Source organism: Dermacentor andersoni, chromosome 5 (genome assembly GCF_023375885.2).
Source record: "Dermacentor andersoni chromosome 5, qqDerAnde1_hic_scaffold, whole genome shotgun sequence".
Classification (NCBI taxonomy): domain Eukaryota; kingdom Metazoa; phylum Arthropoda; class Arachnida; order Ixodida; family Ixodidae; genus Dermacentor; species Dermacentor andersoni.
In genome coordinates this window covers 98641848-98663766 of record NC_092818.1, presented here as the reverse complement: position 1 = coordinate 98663766, position 21919 = coordinate 98641848, and the positions used below count along the sequence as shown (strand labels likewise).

The following is a 21919-nucleotide window of genomic DNA, read 5'->3' as shown; positions in this document are numbered from 1 at the left end:
AAATATTGAAATTTTAGGAGTGTAGCCGGTGAGCCGGCACTTCGAACAAATTTCGAGAATGGCACCAGTTTGCAGATAAGCGCCATCAAACTAGCCGTAAAATTGTACTGTTGTTCTGGTTACTTTTTAAGGAACAATCTCTTTTACGCATGGAAGCCAAAAGTAACCTGAATTCCCTTGTAGTTCGTCATACATTTTGGAAAGGTAAAACTCGAAACTGGTGTGATCCTGGAGATTCATTTCATGTAGATATTTCTTGCGAAGTTACCGGCTACAGTTCGGTAATTGCAATATGTACGGCACAGTAAATAAGTAAGAACTTAATTAACGATTTTTTCTTTATTCAGTTATGTGTCTAGACTTATCGTTCTTGTAATGTCTGTCTTTTCGAATATTCCCCAAGGACAGCAATTTTGCTATCTGCCACCGGTGACTTCTGAATATTCCCGGAAATTTCGAAATGATCCACCCCACATATGACGATATTATACCTGCTGTGCATTCTATAGGTCTTAGGGATTCTGTAGCTACTGCCACATTATTACTAGCTCAAGAATGAAGTAGTCCAAACATAAGAAGTTTAAGAAAATCAACGAAAGCGATGAATATTATGCGCACTCCCATTAGTTTTTTTTTTTTAGAGTTTTAGTGTTTTTAGAGTTTTGTTTTTTAGAGTTTCTTATGAGCCGTCATATGCATATGTATTGCTTCGCTTTTCAGGATAAAGATTAAAAGCCTCATTAAGGCGATTCTGCAGCACCGTTCAATGCAGCACCGAGTGAAGATCTATACAGCTTTGAAATGAATAGCGGTTTAGAATACTAGCTATATTAATAACTTTCCTTGATTCGACACACTCACTTTGGGCTGGCATTGGGATTACTCACTATGGAAGCAGTGTGTCTTCAGAAGATGACAGAGAAAATTAATCGCAGTGACGCTTGTAAATTTTCGTGAACATTATATTAGGGACGAATGCACGTAGCCGAGCAAGCAGTCCCATGGCGAAAAGGAGGCGCCCCCAAACCTGGTGATTATCAGCTGAAGCCAAATCGACGTTCTCATGAACTGCAGGCTTCGATGCGCCTCTTTTTTTTGCGTGCGAGGAATTCGGCACACGTGAGGAAGAGAGGCTCATGTTCTAAATGAATGCGCATTAATCCACAGTGGACGCATCGTAAAGACACAGTACCAATTAACGCAAAGCGATAGTGCGCGCTTATTTCACCCTGTTGGGTGCACTATAGTTCATGGATGATATGGCTCTACGCCTATTCTTTGCAGTCACTTGCGTGACTGACCGAAACAGCGCTGGCAGCGTCAAAATGCGACGGTGCCGGCATCTGCTGCCGGGATCAAGGGGACCTGTCAGAGACGGGAGGTTGCTGCGTCACGATCCCGCTTTCCAGATGGCGTCCGCATGTGAAGAGCGCCTCGGAGCGGTCACGCAGCACGCAGACATGCCGCCACGCGATCAGAAGGCAGGCCCGGACGGCGCCGTGTCACCTGACTGTAGTAGCTGTGGGCCCAGCGGTTGGATGGCGAACGCCGCCAGCCGCTCGTCCCAGGTCGGTTCCCGCTCAATCTTATCGCGGCACGCCGAGAACTTCGAAGGCATCACGCTGTGTTCGAGAACGGGCGCAACCATTATTGGAAGAGCTGTAGGAACCGAGTGGGAGTACTGGCCATGCCAGCAGCGGGCCGTCAGCATCACTGGAGGATGTGGGTCCGTTGGGAGAGCCGGCGTTGGCAAAAGGGTGAGCTGGCCGCGAAGGTTTGCCCTGGTTGCGGTGCCTCGAAAACAGCTCGAAGCAGTTGTACCTAGCGCGGCCATCCACTCGGGCACTCCTAGCTCGCTGAAGACCGAGGTGTGAGGTGGCAGCACCCCGCGTCTTCCCCTCTGGCGTACTTTGTCGACGGCTTCCGGATCCACGTTTAGGAACGACAGCTTGCTCAGCTGGTTTGCAGCCATCCTCTTTAGCCCGCGCGACCTGCTCTCGTGTATGGCGGGTGATACAGTAAAAAGAGGATGAAGGCACTGCGCGAGACATGCGCGAACAAGGCTTTTTGATATTGATTCCTTAAACATGGTACATATACTCAAGGGGCATTGGCCACGTAATGCAAAACTGAATGAAGAAGAGTTGGCTAAATGTAAACACAAGAAAACATGTTAAGAAAACAAGAAAAGTTAGAAAGTTGTGTAGAAAAGCTGTAACGTAGCAGCACTTTGCGTTTATTCGCGGTCTTTTTTCACGCTCAGAAAGCCAATTTTGTGTAGCACGTATCGAGAAAGAGAAAACGGTATCAGGAGTTTTCGTATCAGGCGCGCTCGTGACATGGCGTCGCAGCCAATTGGAATCTAGGTGCCGCCTCGCTGCTAGACGCCACCGACTTTTTCACTCAATTGGCCATTTGGCGCTTTTGCATCAATAACGGTTACTAGCAGGAAAGAACGAGCACACACTTGCCACAATGGCAGGCTTAAACCTCCAAGCTCATGAACGAAGCAGAGAACACATAATGAATGAAGGGCTGCTTTCCCATTCCATCAAAATTCACATCTTAGATAGGCCAAATTATCAACAAACATTCTAGGCACGGCATCAATGTTTCCGCACGCATAAGCTCCAGCACATGTTTTAGTCACTAAAGCTTTCGTACTTAGTCTTAGTACTTCGTTACATGCCGAAAAGCTCTTCTTGGCACTTGAAATGCCCCATTACAAGTTTGAAGTGAAATGCCAGTTGACTCAAACATAATACCAAGAAGTTTCACTCTGTCAACAAACAGGACTCCTCCTGAGAGCATCACAGAAAGCACCAAATGGTACAGCTAAAATTTTTTATGAGAAGTTTACAGCGCGTCCATGCTCGTAGAATGCTTCGCACGATATTCGGGCAACGTGCCCACGAATAAAAAAAGAAAAGGGTCCGCTTACTGTTAACGGAACTATTTGACAGATTGAGTAGATCAGAGTATCCTGGAAGCAACGCGATCTGACTGGAAGGTTCTCGCACTATTAGAAGTGTGATCTAAAACCTAGAGCGAGCAATGCCCCGCCTTTGATGCAAAGCAATGGGCTCATGGTTAAGCATGCAGATTTACAAACTTTTCTACGGGGCAGAAAACCTGTAATTCAATTTGGGCAGAAGTCATGTTCGATGAATATACAAGCCAAGGTTCTTTTCTTTTCACTGGCTGATATTTTTAGAGGGCACTATCTTCGGGATATGGCCAGGAGAACAACATGATAAACACCAGAAACTGAGTTGACTCGGGCGCACAGAGACTAAATAAAAAAAATTAGTTTCGCTTAGCTTCTACGGATCCTGGAAAAAAGAGCGTAGTATATAGACTGGCGCCAGTCGGATCATGAGTATTCTTTGCACTAATCATTGTTTTCTGCTTACTGTGAATACAGTGTATGTGATTGACAAACTTATTATTATTAATTGACAATGATATTATTGAGAATGAGGAATGCTGAATGGATAGCTTCACCTAGACAATAAATATATCGCCAAATGTGCCAATGTTTACATTGCTTTGCAAGCACTTTGACACCTGAAAATTCTGTAGACTGCAGTGATATCCGTGGAGTCGTTTTCCAACAGGGTGTGAAATGGACGCAAGTGTCACGTACCTCTACATTATTGCTTATTCTTTGATCAGGTAACGTTAACAGCTCACGGAATGTGATTATTTAACCCTTTATCAGTTACAGGAACATCGGCACTTACACGCAGAGGTTGTAAACAAGCAAAACTCACTCGTACTCACACTAATAGAAATGAGGTCCAGCCGCACTCCCTCGCCACGGTGGCTCAGTGGCTTAGCAAATGTGCTGATGAACACAAGGTTGCCGCTTCGGTTACCGGCCGCGTCGGTTGCATTCCGAAGGGGGCGGGGTGCAAAAACACTTTTTTTTTCTGTGCTTTGGGTGCGCAGTAAAGATACCCTGGTTGTAAAAAATAAATCCAGAGTATCCCACTATTATGGCGTGCCTCATAATCAGATCGTAGTTTTGGCACACAATTTATTTTAATTCCATCCACCTAGCAGCCACCACGACACGCATGGGCAAAGCACAAGTAATTGTCATTACAGACTCGCAAGAGGCATGTAGGCATTACGAGAAGGGCAGGACGCCCAAGGCCCGCTCTCGACCTACTGAAGAAACAAGAACACACGCCTTACCGGACATCCTATCGTCTAGGCGTCGTAGAACGCGTCCCTGGCGGGTAATCCGGCGGCTCACGTTGTTGCCAGAGATCACGTTCTCGTGGCTATACCGTCGAATTTGCTCCTACCGGCTGAGCCCGGACGAAGGAGTACAGAACAAACACACGGAAATGCTCGTCCATCAGAGGAACGCACGAAGACTCTACCCACCTCCTCGCCGTAAGCTCACGAGGGTTTCGTAAATGTAACACCCGGAAATCCCAGCCAGGAGACTCCAAACAGGCACATTTCCGGACTCAACACTCCTACACGCCACGTGCCCGACAACGGATCACTGTAACTGCATTTTTGAGACGTGTCCAAAACAACCATATACCGCGTGGTGAGGAAGTGTGGGTGCACTCAAAAACTAAATATTACGGTACCAACCGGTCGACTTAGGTCCGTATGGTGATCTGCTGACGTGCGCTGACCTACCGGACAAGCAACGCCTGGTGGACAGGGCTAAGCTGACAGCGCAGGTGCACGATTTCCTCGACTAGGGAGGTTGCTCATCTCGGGCGAAGATTAGTTGGCTCAAATTATTCAATTATGTTTATTCTCTCTCTTCATCTCCCAGCAAGACTCACTCAGACTCCTACTTAGCGTCGCTTTCAGAACTCGCTTCTATACATCAGTATTTATTTCTCAATTCAAAGCTTGCCCAAAACGATTGTCAGTGCGATATAACAGATGTAATTTCTGACCACAAAGGATTGCAAGTTTACTTTCCCTCTTCGTTGATCAATATGCTCCTCACCAGAGTGACTCCGTGCATGCCGAGGAGAGACCTACAACAAATATTTTAGCCTCTGAATTTGGTTTCTTTCAGACGCTTGGTGTTCATGAATAAACTGATGCACTGGTCGACGCCTTCGAGCGCAATGGAAAACTGCGTTCATCGGTTCATTTCATTAAAGACTAAAAAGTCAAATCCCAAGAGTCTCTCGATAAACCACGATATACTACAATCGGCAGAACGTGTTCATTGTTTGTGACTGCAGAAAACTCCAACAATCCAGATAACACTGTTCGATTTAACACTGCTCAAAAGGAGCGGTGTATATAAATTTAGGGCATATAAGCACTCCTATATACTTTCCTATTCGACTACCAGAATTATACAGACTCACTCACGTAAGTTCTTGAGTTCTATCACACAATCGAATGCCACTATAGCATATTTTACCTCAGATGGTACAACCATTTCTGATCCCATTAAGATAGCTAAGCAGTCAACGTTTCTTTCAATCCATGTTTGTACACGATGCCAACTCGATGGCGAATTGGCGATGTTGTATTAAGTGAAAACTGCATCCTGAGTCTGATACTAAACTAAGACACCAGATAATTGCTCAGGCAACGAAAATATTACAAAGTTTCGTGCTTCGTTACAGAGCTGTTATTAAAGTTCCCTGGCTCTAATATTGAACAAATAATTGAAGTGAGGCGTTGTACCCCAGTCCTGGTTGTTGGCTATCCTATGAATTTTGTCAAAAAGAAGTTTTACCTATGTATGTGACTATATCACTTAGTTTTAATTCTAGTAAATTACCATGCAGAGTTGCGGACTGGAGCCCTCCATCCCATTCCAACTTCATTCCAGAGAGCGGATATCCTCGTAATTCCACTTCCTTTACCTTCTCGGTATGGTGAGCGTTGGCCCATGCCATTCCTCCAATTCCAGTACGTGAAAAGCTCTTTCAAGAACTGTTTACCACTTGCGCTTTCGTGCCTAGTGACATGAAACAGCAGACATATTTTTGAGTCTTAACAACCAAACAAATGATGTTACGTATTGCTTTTTTTTCGCACAAGGACAAACGCGCTTTGTGACTTCGTATGCCTCCCCGACTTTGTTGCCTGTAATCTTTCTAATTATTATTAATTCGTGTAAACCAAAGTACAAAATAATCTGGCCCCATGCCGCTCATAGTGGGTGAGCGCCATTATCTCAGAAAAAAAGATGAGGCAAACAAAAATAAGATTTTGGTTATCAATGCGAGTGCAGCTGTCGTGGAAAATGAATTCAGAGCTGACGGAATCACTGAAGTCTGCTGCCTTTCCTCTTTTTCACATTTACTGTGGTATTAACGCACACCATTTTCCAGCACACCTGTCTGACCGCTTGTCATTGCGCCGTTTGGATACTCGACAGTGGGCGAAATAACATGGAGCGCTTTCGAAATCCTCAAGGGCTCGTGCAGGGTGCCATCGCTTGCGACGTGGCCGTTTTTCGCCTGTATCCCTTTATTGTAGGTCAAGCACGCTCAGGATAAAATGAATAATTCTTGGTAAGTTAACTCCTTAAATAAATGTTCCGGTGTTCACTAGGACTAAGAAGTGATAACTAACTTATCTCCTTAACAAAAAGTTAAAGGATTGATCACTATTAAACGTTTCTGTCTTTAACAGCATTTCATAAGTGTAGCAAGGAAATGTTTCCGGGTCATTAGAAGCGCAGACCGAGAAAAATATAATGTTATTTATAGTTACCGTGGCAGATTAGTCTCCTATAGGCAGATACTAAAATAGTCGTAATGGCTAAAAATTTAGAAATGTAGTAAATTGAGGAAGTCTAGTTCTGTCTACTTGACAATTTACTGGTTTTGTAGTCTATCTTAAAATCAACCTTAAGTGCTGCGGCACTATGTTCCCATTCCATTCCAACTCTATTTCCAAAATTTCGGGCTCCAATTACATTCTCATTCCATCTACCAAACTGGAGCCATCATTCCATTCACATCCTACTCCAGGTGTATGAAAATGCGGAATGATTCAGGAATCGTTCCGCATTTTCCGCATTCCGCGCTTTTTCAAGGAATCATCCAAGCCCCGAAGTTGCCACTTCTCAACTCTGCAAGATACTAGAGTACATTATACGTAAATGTCGAATTGGCGGCGTTGTTCCAATATTGATGCGGTGGTGTACGCGGGAGTGCCGTTGTGAGGGTGGACGCTCTTCTGCAATGTCCAACAGTGAGGCATAGCGGGAAAAAAACTCTTGGAGTGCTTGCTGGTCGGAAGAAGGGGGGGGGGGGATTTGTTACCCATCTTCCTAAACTTTGAAGAGTGGTCACTGAGTAGCGAGATTGCGTCCGTAGAAGTAGCAACCACACGAAGGCACATGCAGACAAGTGTTTTTCTGAGCGCGAAAGAAACCGCAAATACACGCAAAGTGCCTCGAGCGACCAGTTGCGCGGCATTTGGCGTGCATTTGCTGGCTTCTTTCACGCTCAGAGAAGCAATTTCAAGTAGCACGTATTGAGGAACAGAGACCTGTATCGGGAATTTTTCATGTCACTCTACAATTTTCGTATTCACACTTTTCATCCAGTTATAATATTTGAGAAGTTCAGTAATTATTTAACACTAATTATCTAATTAGGCGGAATGAAAAAAGAAACACAGTTTGAGTATCTCCAGACGACGGCAAACAGCATTACCTTTGTTCTGCCCAGCTACGTGGCATTTGCATATTTTTAAGCTCTGGCTAAAGTTAGCTGGGACACCCTGCATGTGTTGCTTGTTCTGCCTACTGCTTGAGCGCCGTGTTTGCTCGGTGGCTTTGGTGTTGCGCTCCTGCGCACGAGGTAGCGGGATGGAATCTCGGCGACGGCTGCCGCATTTTGATCGGTGCGAAAACAGACGTGTGCTTAGATTTAGGTGCTCGTTAAAGAACGCCGGGTAGTCCAAGTTATTCCGGAGTCTCCCACTACGGCGGGCCTCACAACCAAATTGCGGTATTGCGACGCACAACCCCATAATTCTTTTAAGCCTGCTTGAACTCATCTAAAGCCTGTAGAAATAAGTAAATGAATAAACAAGAAGTGTAACGTAGTGCCACAAATAGCCTTCTTGCGAAGCATGATAAACGCATTCTTGGATAGCAGTCGAGGTTGGGTCTTCATAACTTTCCGTTTTTTTTAACTACTGACTTCCACTCAACGCTTCAAACGAAACAACATTTCCCGGTTGCAGTATAATAAATCTGTAAGCTACAGTTGTTTGAATACTGATTAGGCCTCTGAAAATGCAATTTCGAAAAACCTATTCAAAGTTGACCATACAACTTAATGATGGGTGTCGTACAACCGCGTGTTGCACATAAGTAGGCGCGAAGTATCATCGCTTCGCATCGCTCTCTATGCAGCGGTACAGCGAGCTTTCACTAGTACTCCGCAATCTGAATTATACAGTCTTTTGTCAGCGCCGGACATGTAAGCTGTGGAGAATAACACGCCACTTTTTCCTTTTTGTTCGTGTTGCCTACTGAACGGCATGGAAACCTGCGCATCGAGAGAGCTGAAAAGGAAACTGTGCCGGGCGTCACAAAGAAGAGCTAAACGGGAAGCTTTCCAGGTTTCCCGTAGAAATAGCCGAGGTATTAAAAGAAGGGTCGGTTTGCACTCTCCTAGGGTGCCTAAAGTGTAGACGTTGGGCGTTCGTATTTTCCCACTTCATCAAAATTTTACATCCGAAACCAATGTTTTGCAAGTGCATTCGCGATGTGTGGACTTCACCATGGGACCGTGTAGGTAAGAACGCACAGAAACCCCGTTGACTTAGTCTCGCTGTAAGATTTTATGTAAATCTGGGCCTATGCCGGGCAACTGGTTCTGCTTAAGCGGTCTGCATTATTTGTGCGCGTGTGTGTGCTTTGACGTCACCCGCAAGCTGCGTTATACAGTGTGCGAAAGTGAAACCAGTTTAAGAAAAAAAATAAAACGGTGGTATTCTGCGGGCGAACTCGTTTCCTTGCTAGCTTTCTGCTCGATGGCGTCAAACAAGCTAAACGCACTCGCTGGCTTTTCCGTTAAACTGGAGATGGTAACACGCCACGCACATCGCCGCAAAGTAAGAAAGTTGACCGATAAGCACGAAAATAATGCAAGCTTCTTCGCGAAAACGGGAGAGGAGGCGTCGTATACACTCCTGGATGGAAGTAAGAGAAGGGACGGGAAGGAGGACGAAGGCAACGAAACGCGCTTACGCGCACGTGCTTCGGGCAAATGGAGGCACCAGTGAAGTCCGCAAATCCTGAAAAACAAAAATTACTTCATTTCCGAGCGAAGAAGGACGTTCGGGTTCCTTTAACCGAGCGCGCCTTGAGGTCGCGTAATCCCTTTCGCGGAGCCGGTGTCTGACGCGACCCGAACAACTGAGCGTGCAACGGCAGCGCGCTCGCATAAATAACGTGCGACCCACCTTCCCGGCAGCGGTGAATAGATTTCAAGCGGATCAAGTCGGCTTTGGCCAGAACGGCCACTGCTCAGGGTGGGCGGGTGGATCAGGCTCGGAGGAATGGCGTGCGTGTGCGTGTACGCAGTGAGGGGTTTCTCAAGAGGAAAGAATTCTGGTCCCTGCGCGCGCTCTCCCTAGCATCAGGGTCCACCTCCTTCTACGACCGCCTCAAAAGGGATAAAATGGACAGCTTCAGAATACAGCACCGCATTCTGCCTGGTCAGCGCGTGCGACGAGTGAAGTCGGCCTACACGCTCCATCGCGCCCAGCGTCGTAACCCGGCGCGGCAGTTGGCGACGTCGACCGAGTCTCTCCACGTGAGTGCCGTATACGTTTTCACTTCGTTGGAGTTGCGACGTATAGTCCTGCTGCGCATAAATTACCAAAATTTTGAGAACGCTGCAGTTGCAGCGTGATATATACTCTTCTGTGTGTATTACTCGAAAAAAAGAAAAGTTCGTTTGAAAGGAATAACTGATAAAGAGACGGCGTGGCTGAAAGGGCCAGGGCTTTTAGTTGTAACCTGTCACGGCTTTCTCACCATTCTCATCTAACTTCGCCCGCACGTATTTGCTTAGGTGGTTGGATGTTTACCGTGGGTGTCCTCTACGTTTATTTCTGTATTGTTTATACTGCGAATCCTCAGGTATCGTAAAAAGTCAGAAGGTGACGAAGATAGGTTCTCATTGATATGCCGGGTTCCACTCTTTCGGAATGCCTTAAGTATATATAGACCGTGGGTGTTCGTATTGCGCGCCCAAGGTTGGTTTTGGACGCCGTTTAATTTACAGTTTCTCATAACGGCGTCATGCGTCCACTTCCACGTGCGAAGAAATTCTCCAACTGCACACCAAAGAATATTTCGATCTCCAGCCTTTATACGCAAGGCGGCGATATCAGCGCCAGAAGAAATGACATTGTACTCTTCAGCCGGCAGCTGCAATCTTTCTTTACTTACACCCTCGCTCTCCTATAGACGACACTAATTAAAAGGCACTCTCGACGTCTTGAGAAAGGTTCAAACATGCAATTTGACCCTGGCGACGATCAGAAAGGAAAACGCCGAGACGACGCCATCCATTCAGTCTCCTTAGCAAAAAAAGTCACTTATCGGGTGCAAGGCGAGGTGCTGTGAAGCCGGCGGCTGTCTGTCATGACCTTTAGACGACACGCAGCAGACTACGATGAAAGCTAGTTATCTTCGCGTCGGCTCCGTTCTTCCCTTTCTCCGTGTCGGCGAGCGAGACGGGGCCAAATGAAGCAACGCTATAGAGCCCGGGGCTAGCCGGCCTAACTGACTTAAGCAATCCACTCGTCGCAGAGAGCGGTAATGACACCTTCGTGTTTTGGCCTGCGTCTGGGCCTGCCAAAGGGACGCGGTGGGATGTGCTTTTCGTGGACGCGAACCGTTTAGGATGCAGGAGCGAAAAAGAAAAACCTACGAATTGTGGGGTCACACAGTCTGAGTCGATTGCAAAATGGTGATCATGATTCCGAGACTTTCACAAGACCGTTCCCGTCAGTTCGCAGAAACGCAAGATGAAAAGCCATAGAAAAGAGAACATTGGGTGCCCCTACATTAGGGAACACTTAAAACCTACCCTCAGCGAGCAGCCTTTTTCCCTGTATGGCGTCTCGTTTTCGCTGAAATCTAGAACCCTCATTCTCTATTCTGAACAGTGAAGAGAGAGGGATATGCGTTTGGCCTTGAAAAGTATCGGAAATAGAGAGTAGATTTGCATCCGCACAATAGAGCTCGTAAATTAGGTACGTCTGCTTCAAGTCCATTCGAGTATAGCTATCTGTCTACGTTAAGTTTTAGAGATAAAAGTACCATGCAAAGACACCGTTAATCACCATGACGTTTAGCATCCAAAAGAAGCACAGGGGTTTGGTTGCGATAACAGCAGCATTGGAGCTGATGCATCTGCTAATAGCACCAGGGGGCTTTCTGTGCACATCGTGCTCCTCGGTTGCTTAACTCACTCGTAGGGAAATATATCTTAATAAATAGCCTCAGGAGATCTCGTGTAGCTTCGCAGTGAATATTGCTGGAAACGTACCAAAATAAGGCGCAGTCGTTTAGGCACATTGGAGAAATCACACCGTTGGGAAAGTCAAGAATGAAATGGTCTTAGAAGTGAGAGTCGTGCCCTGGGGAGCGACACACGATGCTTAGGATTACAGAAAATAGGGTATCGCTGCTATATTCTAAGTGCACTCCTAGTGACGATAGGCTTTGAGGTACGTAAGATAGCGAATTGTAGCACTGAGTTGGTTGGTTTGGCTTGCCTCAGAAGTTTCTTCCCAAGCCGTCATAAAAGAGAGGTCGATTGCTGTCAAAAACGGGAACCCAAGTCTGAATACCGGGGCTTTTTGTTTAAAAGCAGCTCATTTGAATTTCAAATTCGAGTCATGTAGTTTTCTGAGGAACACAATGACTTCGTGCTTGGTCGAGATTCTTCAACACACAGCGGTGAAAAAACTCGAGACTGGGTGTAACGAGCCAGCACAAGGCGTAGAGCTCCTGGTGGTGTCACCTGCTGGATGGATTATTTTCTTAGGCCCATATTAATTTACACCGAGAGTAACATCTATTGTGAATATAAGGTAGTAATAAATATAACATTATTACCGCGCAACTTAGAATGTGGGCATGCCAAATGAGAATTGATTGATGTCATGCAATGTGAAGGCTAGTGTTTACGCCTGTTACAGGAGGCTTGATATCAAAATGCCGTATACTCGGCAACAAAAACAAATGTGACACTCATTTTGTAAAGTAGTATATACTGCATAAACTTAGTGCGAAAAGAAGGAAACGAGTTAAGATGCTGACATTCCGGCTATCTTTTAGGCTCCAAGAAAATCACCTCTTCATTTGTATCTTTGAAGAAGCGCCTACTCCAATAAAGTGTAATGAAATGTGAAGACCTCTTCCTTATTAGCCTACTCCATCTCTGAGGGTCCTGCGGCGCCAAGGATCAGTCGAGAAAGCAAGGATAGAGTAGGAACTTTGTAGTAAGACACCTTTTTAATTTGCGCATCAGGATCAGTAACTTATAAACACATAATGCTATATTAGTGTCGCCTCTAAAGTACCAAACGGTTGCTCAACACGATATATGCTAACACGCCGCCGCTTTCTGTCCCATGTAGTTTTGGTTTTCTTGGAGAAGGATACGACAGCGAAAAAATAAAAGAAGTGATACTAATAAAGGGATGCGAAAGTAGACTGTGCGCGACAATAACGCGCTAGATTCATCTTGGACTCAATGCCAATGGTGCCCTGCGATTCTCAGTGTTCGTAAATACCACCGAATCCTCGACAGCAGTCACTTTCGGGTCTCACAAAAAGTGATATAATCGCCGGCGTGTTCATCGCTTGAGATCACAGAAGGTACAACGTTAGCTGATGTCACTATACCCTCAAACCAGGATGTGAGATACAGCGCACATTCTGGTTGCATGTACGCATCTGTCTCCTTGCCTGTCTTTTCTCTTGACTAGGGCGCCTCGCCAGGCATTTCACCAAGTTAACCTCTCCAGTGTGCTTCCAAATCGACTTTCCTGCTCCCTCTCTTTCAGGAGGGCAGCCAGACAATGAGCCGCCTGGAGCGGTACTTGGCGCTGTCGGCGCTGATCCTAGCCAACAGCGCCGACCGCTGCCTCACCGAGGACACCACCGACAACCAGGACCTGTTCGTCGTGAACTCAGACTCAGCCCTAGGACAGTTCTCCGCCAGCGAGAAGGTGACTGCCATGCTGGAAGCTACAAACTGGCGATTCCGCTTCGGCGGAGCCAAGTGTCGTGTGAACTGCGGTTTATTTAATCACTTAATAGTTTAGTTGCTCTTTTTAAACTCACAGGACTGAATTGTAGAGGTGAGAAGCTTACGGCTAGGGAAGTATGTGCCAACGCGATAAATTAGCAGTAACCGCAAATATATGAAATTATAAAATAGGTTAATCTCCCCAACAACGGAATGCACGTACTGCGTTCATGCTTCATGATCTTGTTCACATGAAATCACGTGTCTCCATTCTCTGCATTAGTGGCCCCTGTCTTGTCATAGCCACGCTTCGCACTTGTCATATAGGGCTGCACAGCGTAGAAGTGCTTCAGCTAAGAGGCCGAAGTATTGGGAACGGTGGTCATGACGGCAAAACAATAGGGTAAATTCTTGCTGCAGGTGCAGATTTATAATTTAGTTTGGTTGGTTTAGTGGTCTTTACAAGCTATCCTTAGAGACTTACGGTTTACATCACCTATCACGACTTTTCATTATTTTTCATTGTCATTACTTGATTAACTTAAATTCGTAATAATAGAGCGCATTTGGTTCGTAGAGAAATAAATATTTGGCATTGCTGGCTTGCGTTACATTGTGCTTAATATCACAGAAAATAAAGTGCTAGAAATTGGCAAGAAACATGAGCCTTAATATGCTTTCGAAGGCGCTTTGGGCGTGAATAAAATGTTTCCTGGCCCGTCAGATGCAGTCGTTAGGCTGCCGAGCGTTTCGAAAGCAACAAGAGGGTTGGGGAGCAAGGAAAGTGAGAACTTCCAAAATATAAACAACTCTTCCCACACCATAGGGAACGACAGCTGCGGATGCAGTTCGAGCTAAGAAAATACCCAGTTCTCAAATTTCCGTTCGCCAATCCGCAATAATGTAAAAAAGCCGCCCTAGGGGCCCTCTAACGTAAAACTATTCCAATATGTTTTTATTCCAATCTCCTGATGTCAAATTTGCGTAACCGCCAACTCAAGCATCGGGCGGTCACTCGCAGGGTTGTCTCAAGAGACGAATCAAACGCTCTCCTCGTTCATAGGGGGTCACTTTTGTTTGCTTGAAAAACGAATAACATTGCCTACACTTTGCGGCTTGTCTTATCTAATTGGCTCACAAGAGGCGAAGAGCACGCTCAAGTGGAGAGGGATTCGATGAGACCGAGCCACTGCACTGAAAATCGATAACCGAATAAGGAGGGTGGTGCCGGTGTCTGTCATTGGTCCGTTTCTCTTGACTTAGCTTACGGTGGCTCAGTCGACAATCACGGCGGCATGCAACGGAAGCTTAAGAATGATGCTAAAACGGATCCTCAGCAAAGAAGAGTTGGCAGAACGAGGTCGTAAGCGTGCCGAAAGTGCTCGAAAACGTTACGCGACCACGCAATAAGCTTTATTACACCCAAATAAACCCATGCTCTCCGGCAGGTGCTAGTAGCCAGTGCCTGAGTGATTGGAGGCAGCCATCTTTTATTCGTTTGAGAACGGGGCACCCTGCGGCTATTCAGAAGAAAATTCGGTTTTGTTCGGCATATTAATGCATCTTTAACGCGTACACGTCACTTTGACTCGGTGAGTTGTTGCGGTTTTATGGCATCACGTGACTGGCAGGTGAAGTGGGTGCAGCCCGAAAGCTTTTGGCCAATAGCCGAGGGCTAATGGCGAAAAGGCATCGAATCAGAAATAACTATTTTTCTTTTGCTCGGTCAAATCATGCATAATCATTGTGTACACGTCATACCAGATAGGGAGCTATCGCGGTGTTCGTGACGTCGCCTGACAGACAGGTGAAGTGGGGGTGGTCCAAAAAAGTTTTTCACCAATCGCAGAAGCCTGATCGCAGAATTGGAATAGAAAAGTTTGGTATAGTTTTACGTTATAGCGCCCTAGGAAGCGCATGAACGTAGGTTGGTCACACTAGTCCTAAAGCGACACCCAAGTGGATAGTCTGTAAAGAGAACACTCTGCCCAGCTTGAATAAAATGAATGAATAAATAACTTTACTTAAGAAAAGATGGCTATGTGGCTGCTGCTGGAGTGCGGAAAAAGAATTCTACTAATAATGAAAAGTTTTTCACAGTCATTATTCGCAACTTTAGATATAGATACACATAATGAAATATGAGAAAAAAAAAAAAGGGAAACCAATGCTATAGTTAGTGCCCGCTCACCTAGTCCATTTTGCGCGAGGCATGGCCTGCACGTCCCCAGAGAATAGAAAACGGTGCAGCACATGAGCGGGAACTGAAGCAAGCATACTTGCGAAACAATTTCTAGCAGTACTCGAGACTAACGGTACTCCGTTCTGACACTCACAGACGCCTGGATTAGACATTCGTACATTAGCCTGAATGTATGAATGAATGAAGCACGCCTGTAAGTTTCGTTCACAATACTTCGAAACAGAGTGAGCACATTACACATCTGTGACACTGGTGCCGTGGTGGCCGACTACGTTAGCTTGAACAATTTAGTCCCGAAAACACCACGAGCTTGCGCACCAGTGTCATGTGACATTCTGCAAACAACCGTCCACGGCTTGTCTTTCCGCGAGGCAAGTGATGAAGAATGAGTACGCGAGAGGACTTAACTGCGATTTTTCTTTTCGGAAGTTAGTGAAGAAGAAATTTTATATGTGGCAAGAATAAGTGCTGGGGATCCAAAGGGCATTTATCGAACGCAGCAATTTCAGCTGCCCACAGAGTTCTCAACTTTCTGAAAGCGTGGCATGGTCAGTTTAGATATTTTCTTTAACAAAAAAGAAAATGAAAGAAACAAGAAGAAGCGATGATGAGCGCCAGAACCTTTATTGGCAAACCAACTGCGAAGACAGCTTGAAATTATATCTGTGTTTGTGGAGATTGCCCTTAAAATTTCGGACGTAGTAGTCTTCTATTAAATCTACAGTGTCTGCACCCCGCGCTGCGCGAATTGGTCGAGTTATTAGAAATACTAGGCGGAAGCGAATCATGAAAAGAAATCGCTGTAGACTTGAACATCTGCGTGGAATTTTAATCAAGCTTGTGCCCGAAGGATGCTGTAATGGGGATTCTCGTGCTGGCGCAGAGGACGGAAAAATTACTGCAGATTTGCTCGTGAATCTAAAACCCAATCTCGCCGCCATATTTTTTCACCCCTACCTCCAAAAGCAAGCAATGAAGAGAAAGAGAAAGTAAGATGACACGCCAAACCGCGGAGTAGTTCGCAAAGAAAGCTTCCTTTTAAAAGCAACCGTTTTCCGAAGTACCGCTTGGCGCTTCTGTTGAAGACCTGTCAGCATTGAGTGGTTTTGTGAATGAATGAATTGTGTGCGGGGAGGAATGGGGCATGTAATTTTGTCAGAGCTATTTCAGCAAGCACGCGAAGGCTGACCTCACTAGTGCATATCGCTGGCTTTGCTACTTCACTGTATCTTGCGTTGGTAGGCTCTTAGACGAAATGTCATTTAATATGTCGCGTATCATTTTTTTTCCAACAAATAATTCTCATAAATTCCCGTGATCTGTTCAATACAAATTTTCTGACCTGTATATTGTTTGATATGATGCAAGTTGACCACAAAGATGCTTATGTTAGAAGACTGGTTACGTAATGGGAATCGGTTTATTACTTAACTACTGACAGAATTATTCATCTCGTAGACCCACCGCGGGCAGGTGCCTGAGAATATCCGCCGTTAAGCTTACCGTGAGTTTCCACTGCGTTGTAAGCAAATGACCCGTAACGTTGGCTTAGTTATGGAGTTCTGCAACTGAGTGCGAGGTCAGGAGATCGACTCCCGACCATGGTGGCCGTATTCATATATAAGAATGGAACGCAAAAACAATTATAGGTTTAGGAGCACATAAACAAAAATAGTTGGTCAAAATTATACCCAAGAAGAGAGGTACCGAAAAAATGGTGCGCCGCAAACGGCTGAAAACAAATGCTTTCAAATGCGTTGCAAAAACATGATGCTGGTGCATATCGCCAATTAAGGGAGCCATCAAAGCTCTCTCATAATTTTTTCATTACCAAAGGCCTGAATTCAAGGCTGTGAAGGGGCCGTTCACGCACGAACGTTTATATACTTGCGTCCTACTTTATATACACTTCTTTCTCTCCCCTTCCCTCTGAGCAGTGTAGCAGGATAGAGGATTATTACCTCACGCAAAACTCCCTGGGTTTCCTCTAATAAGTTTGCTCTCTCTCTCTCTCTCTCTCTAGTATTTGTGCATAGAGCCAGTCAATTAATTTATTAGAAAGTAACTTAACATATTTACTATATACATCGCAGTGGGATGGACAGGGGGTCTAGTTGGTATTTCATTATCGAGAAATGAGAGTGCTACTGCGGCCAGACACGAAGAGAAAGACATAAGCGCTCGCATGTGTCCACTTTCTTTGTATTTCTTCGTGGCAGCATGGCAGAATCGCATTGTCTCACATGTATAAGTACTGAGTTTTTTAATTTATGCGAAAAGAAAGACACAGAACGCTCCTTGAAGTGGCTGGCTGATAGCAAGATGCACTTAGTTCCATCTGCCTAGAAGTCTCCAGTTGTTTTCTTCAACAAATATGACATGTGTTAGCTGGGACATTGTGTAGTTCGCACTATGAAGAGGTGGCAAGAGGCAGTAAAAGTTGATGACTACTATACTGTTCTATTAAAATGCCGCTAATGAAATGTTGCTTAATTTGTATTTCATTTGGTCATACTTTCGCACCGTTGTGCTTTCCCTCAAAGCTAACGCCATGCTAGCCTCACTCAAGCCGAGCGCGTGATGGGTGATAACGGACCCTTCCTCTTGACATTTACTAAAGGGCATGAGCTTGGGCTTTCATATAGCCCCACACTTTAATTAACTGCTGGGCACTTTCATAAATTTATTACAGCAGAGCATCCCCCAAAAAATTTGGGAATTGCGAAAGCGAAGTTTTCATCAGTTACATGGATTATACATTGGCTTTGTTATCACTCGCCATTGCTGGTTAATATATGGAATGTAAGTGCGCTCACGTCTTTTGAAGCATTCGTCGTTTCCCTGTTATAACGCCACCATGGCCAAAAAAAAAGAAAGAATATTCTTGTGTATTCGGATTATCATAACCCAGTGTTTAACAAAACAATGCCGGACATCATCTCAATGGGTGGATGCATTCGTAGTCGTTCGTTCAACGTTTGGGCGCCTCATGTGAACAAATCTCTAAAAAGTGTTTCAACGGCCCACGCCTGCACGCACGCACGCACGCACGCACGCACGCACGCACGCACGCACGCACGCACGCACACGCAGTCTTTATATATTAAAAATAGAAATAACACTTTAATTTTTTCGTTTTCATCGGCGTAGACTCTTCTATCCCGTGATGGTGCGCATGCTTGAAAACGGCGCTAACTACAGGAACTGTTGAAGAATCACAAGAAAAAATTTTTCCATCTTGTCATTGTTATGTTGACTTGCATCAGATACAATGAACTGAAGCTGACTTCACAACTGTTGCGGATGAGCAACACCGATGAACTGCCGTTGTCAATTGCAATTCAAGACTTTCTTGTTAACGGTTACGACGACGCAGTGACATCTTTATTGCCATAAATCTAGGCTGCTCGTAACTACGGGCATGCTTAAACAACTAAGCTAAGTATGCGCATGCTTGCAGAAAGAAAGATACATTAGAAGACTGGAACACTAAGAACTCTTGATCGTTGTCGAACTGCGCTTAATGATTTCTTGTTTCTGAAGGGTCATGCTTCAAGGCGACACGAGGCTCACAAAGCTGTGCTAGAATTCTTACGAAGTACGAGACTCGGCTCTCATTTGTAGTGCTCATACTCTGTGTGAAGAGACATGGTGTTGTTCATGATGATGTTGATAATGATGAGCGTTTAATATATGGCATGTACCCACAGCGGATATGGAGCATGAATCTCGATCCTGTAAGCTCAGTTATTAAATTACAAAAAAAGAACATAAGGAAGTCTAACTTTGTGCTCGAGGGTAGATTAATGCTCTTTTTCCCTTTACTATCTCCTTACTCCTTGCTTTACCTTTTTTGTTTCCTTTTCAAGCGCGTGCACGTGATGTCCTTCGCAGGACGCAATCGCTAGCATGCTTGTCTCTTAGTCTTCATTTATGCGTGCTCTTTATATATTTATTAGGAATGAAAAGTGGACATATTGCTACCGATCCATACTAAAACTGCACCGCTTACAATCGGGTCGAGCAAAGAGAGCGCAGGACATGTTCGGACTACAAATGACTTTATTACGCGATGCATTTATTAGTGTCTGATTTCTTGTTTCAGATTATGCAGTCTGGATCAAACATGTAGCGTGGTCAACCGGATGATATGGCCACCTTCTCTCGCAAAAAAAGAAAAGGAAAAGAAATAAGCACAGGGCGACGCCCCAATGAGATCAAACACGCTAGATTGTTAGGATGTAGGAGAAACGTAAGGAGAGGCTGCCAGCGACCGCTAGATCGCAACTGTGGACACTGGCTCAGTCCGCAATCGGTCACTCGACCACTCTATGCTACTGGGATTCAGAGTGTACGCGCAGGCGCTGTTCGCAAGCGGGATGTTGTGGTGTATAGTAACTGCTCTAATTCTTGTAATGAGCTTAGTCAGTAGCTAGCGCTTGTCCTGTGTCCACTTGGCATGTCCTTGTTCTAAGTGGCGCGTTTGTGGTATGGGTGTTGATCCTTGTTCACGTGATTAAAAGGACAAGGGCGTTTACTTCTTGGCACGCAGGAGAACACTGGTGCAGCTTACGGAGGCACCGGAGGTGTGCTCGCAGAGGAAGATGACGACCCGTCGTCGTATGACCGGCGTCTCCTACTCCAGGCGTTAATCGGCAAGCGGGGATTTGGCGAGCGAAAGCGGCGCGGGTTCGGCGAGAAGAAAAAGCGCGGCTTCGGCGAGAAGAAACGAGGTTTCGGCGAGAAGCGGCTTCGGACGACAGCCGCGGCCCACCGGAGCCTACTCGCCGTGCCCTCGGCCAGGACCCCGTCGGGGGCCCGGGTTCTGCTCTTCGAGAACCCTTACGAAGGCTCGTTGCCCTGACTATGGGCCGCAAATACGAAGACTTCGCACAAGTTGAGGGCGGTTCCGGCAGGAGACGAGAAGACCGCGCCCAAAGGAACTCACACAGCCAGCCACGTAAAGCGTTATCTCTCACAATGATGGGTATGGCTGGCAATTAACCGGCTGTAGCAACTCCTTGGACCTGTGGGTAACACTCAGCTGCTGTTGTCGACTCTGAGCCATTAGGATGCTCGAATGCAGTTTTGCTCGAATGCAAAACTCGGATGCTCGAATGAAGAACTGGGCCCACTTTCGAGAGGCCGCCATGCAGGGACACCGAATTATAAGATAATAAAATACTAAATAAAAGAACGAACGATCTTTGTCTTGCTATCTTGCGGAACCAGTTATAGGAGGCAGCCCATGTATGCACGAAGGACATATTTAAACAATGTTTCATTTGTTGTTCCAGTCTCTTGCACTGCACAAATGCTCCAGCATCCTTGCGAGAATTCAAGAGTACGGTCAAACAAATCTCAAGACTAACAAAAGACAATACGTTTCTGCTGCATAATTAACATTCTTATCTGATGTTCGCAAGCTACAAAACTAAGAAAATAAATCTGTTTACTTAATTATCATGATAGACACCTGTCTCAGGCATTCTATAAAGGAGACTGGTTTATTCAGAAAGACATGTTACTGGTAGAAAGGACACACAGGCACGGTAACACCACACATGCTAACGCATGGCTACGTGACAGCAACGCCTTCTTCGCTTCGAATCTGCTTACGACTGCCCACGTTTGACCCGAGCGCCACCATAGCTTGCAGGCACACAGAACATCATAAGAGCTCAAGCAGGGTGTGTCAGTGATTTGCGAACATCCTGCCATTCTGAAGATCTTAGCGTCATTGTTATGAACAACTTAAATCAATAGCCCATTTTCTCACTGTACCAAAGCATGCCTACCCTATAGCTTAAAAAACTACAATAATTCACACAGGAAAGAAACAGTTCACACAGTTTTGCCATAGTTCGATCTGGTGTGAAATAGCCAAATAAATCATGGTTCTGTACTAGTTCTTGACCGTTGTTTTTCCGGACGAATAAGACTTCCGCTTGACTTTCTCGCTCTAATGGTTGACGCTCTCTTATGACCATCTCATTGGCACTGATTGAGTACTGTTGCAATCTCAGCGCTGACGCCCGTTGTTGCATATGGGTCGCAAGCCCCAAGGGTAGCGTTGGTCTGGCGGCCTGGGGCACAACTGGAAGCATCCGAAGGTCCTGGCAAAGCATGAGTCGACTGCTAACAGAACAACTTGTTTATTCTAGCATCGCAAAAGAGCGGCCGGTCATGTCGACCGAAGTGGAGAGACGGGAGAGCACGTTACTCGACGGAAGAAATCGGAGCCTCTCTCTTGGCGTCCGGGGGCAGCTGCTCTTATACTCTCGGAGTTGAGGGCAAGAAGAAACGCCTCGATAGAGGCGCACGTGACGGGGCACGGACACGTTGAGAGACAGGTTGAGACGAGTGCAGTGACGCATCCGCCGGGCCGGCGCCGGTCAGACCTCCTCGCTTCACACTTGGGGAGCTCCTCTCCCCGGCTGCCGCGCTTTGACAAGCGTGGGCACCAACATGCACA

The 21919-nt window shown here is 45.8% G+C and overlaps 2 protein-coding genes across 7 annotated transcripts in view; one reads left to right on the top strand and one right to left on the bottom strand.

Annotated features, from left to right (window-relative positions):
• LOC126530934 (uncharacterized) overlaps positions 1 to 21919 on the bottom strand; it is a 121806-nt gene that overhangs the window by 42844 nt on the left and 57043 nt on the right. The window lies entirely within an intron of this gene.
• Positions 1239 to 20641, top strand: LOC126530936 (uncharacterized). 2 transcript variants are annotated; one of them, XM_055070869.2, is made up of 3 exons: positions 1239 to 1757; positions 13057 to 13221; positions 19997 to 20641. In XM_055070869.2, exons 1-3 carry the CDS (start codon positions 1251 to 1253, stop codon positions 20306 to 20308), a joined length of 984 nt encoding a protein of 327 aa, XP_054926844.2. In that variant the 5' UTR covers positions 1239 to 1250; the 3' UTR covers positions 20309 to 20641. The 2 variants fall into 2 exon arrangements, with proteins under 2 accessions (XP_054926844.2, XP_050034222.3); XM_050178265.3 differs by lacking the exon at positions 1239 to 1757 and adding an exon at positions 9557 to 9785.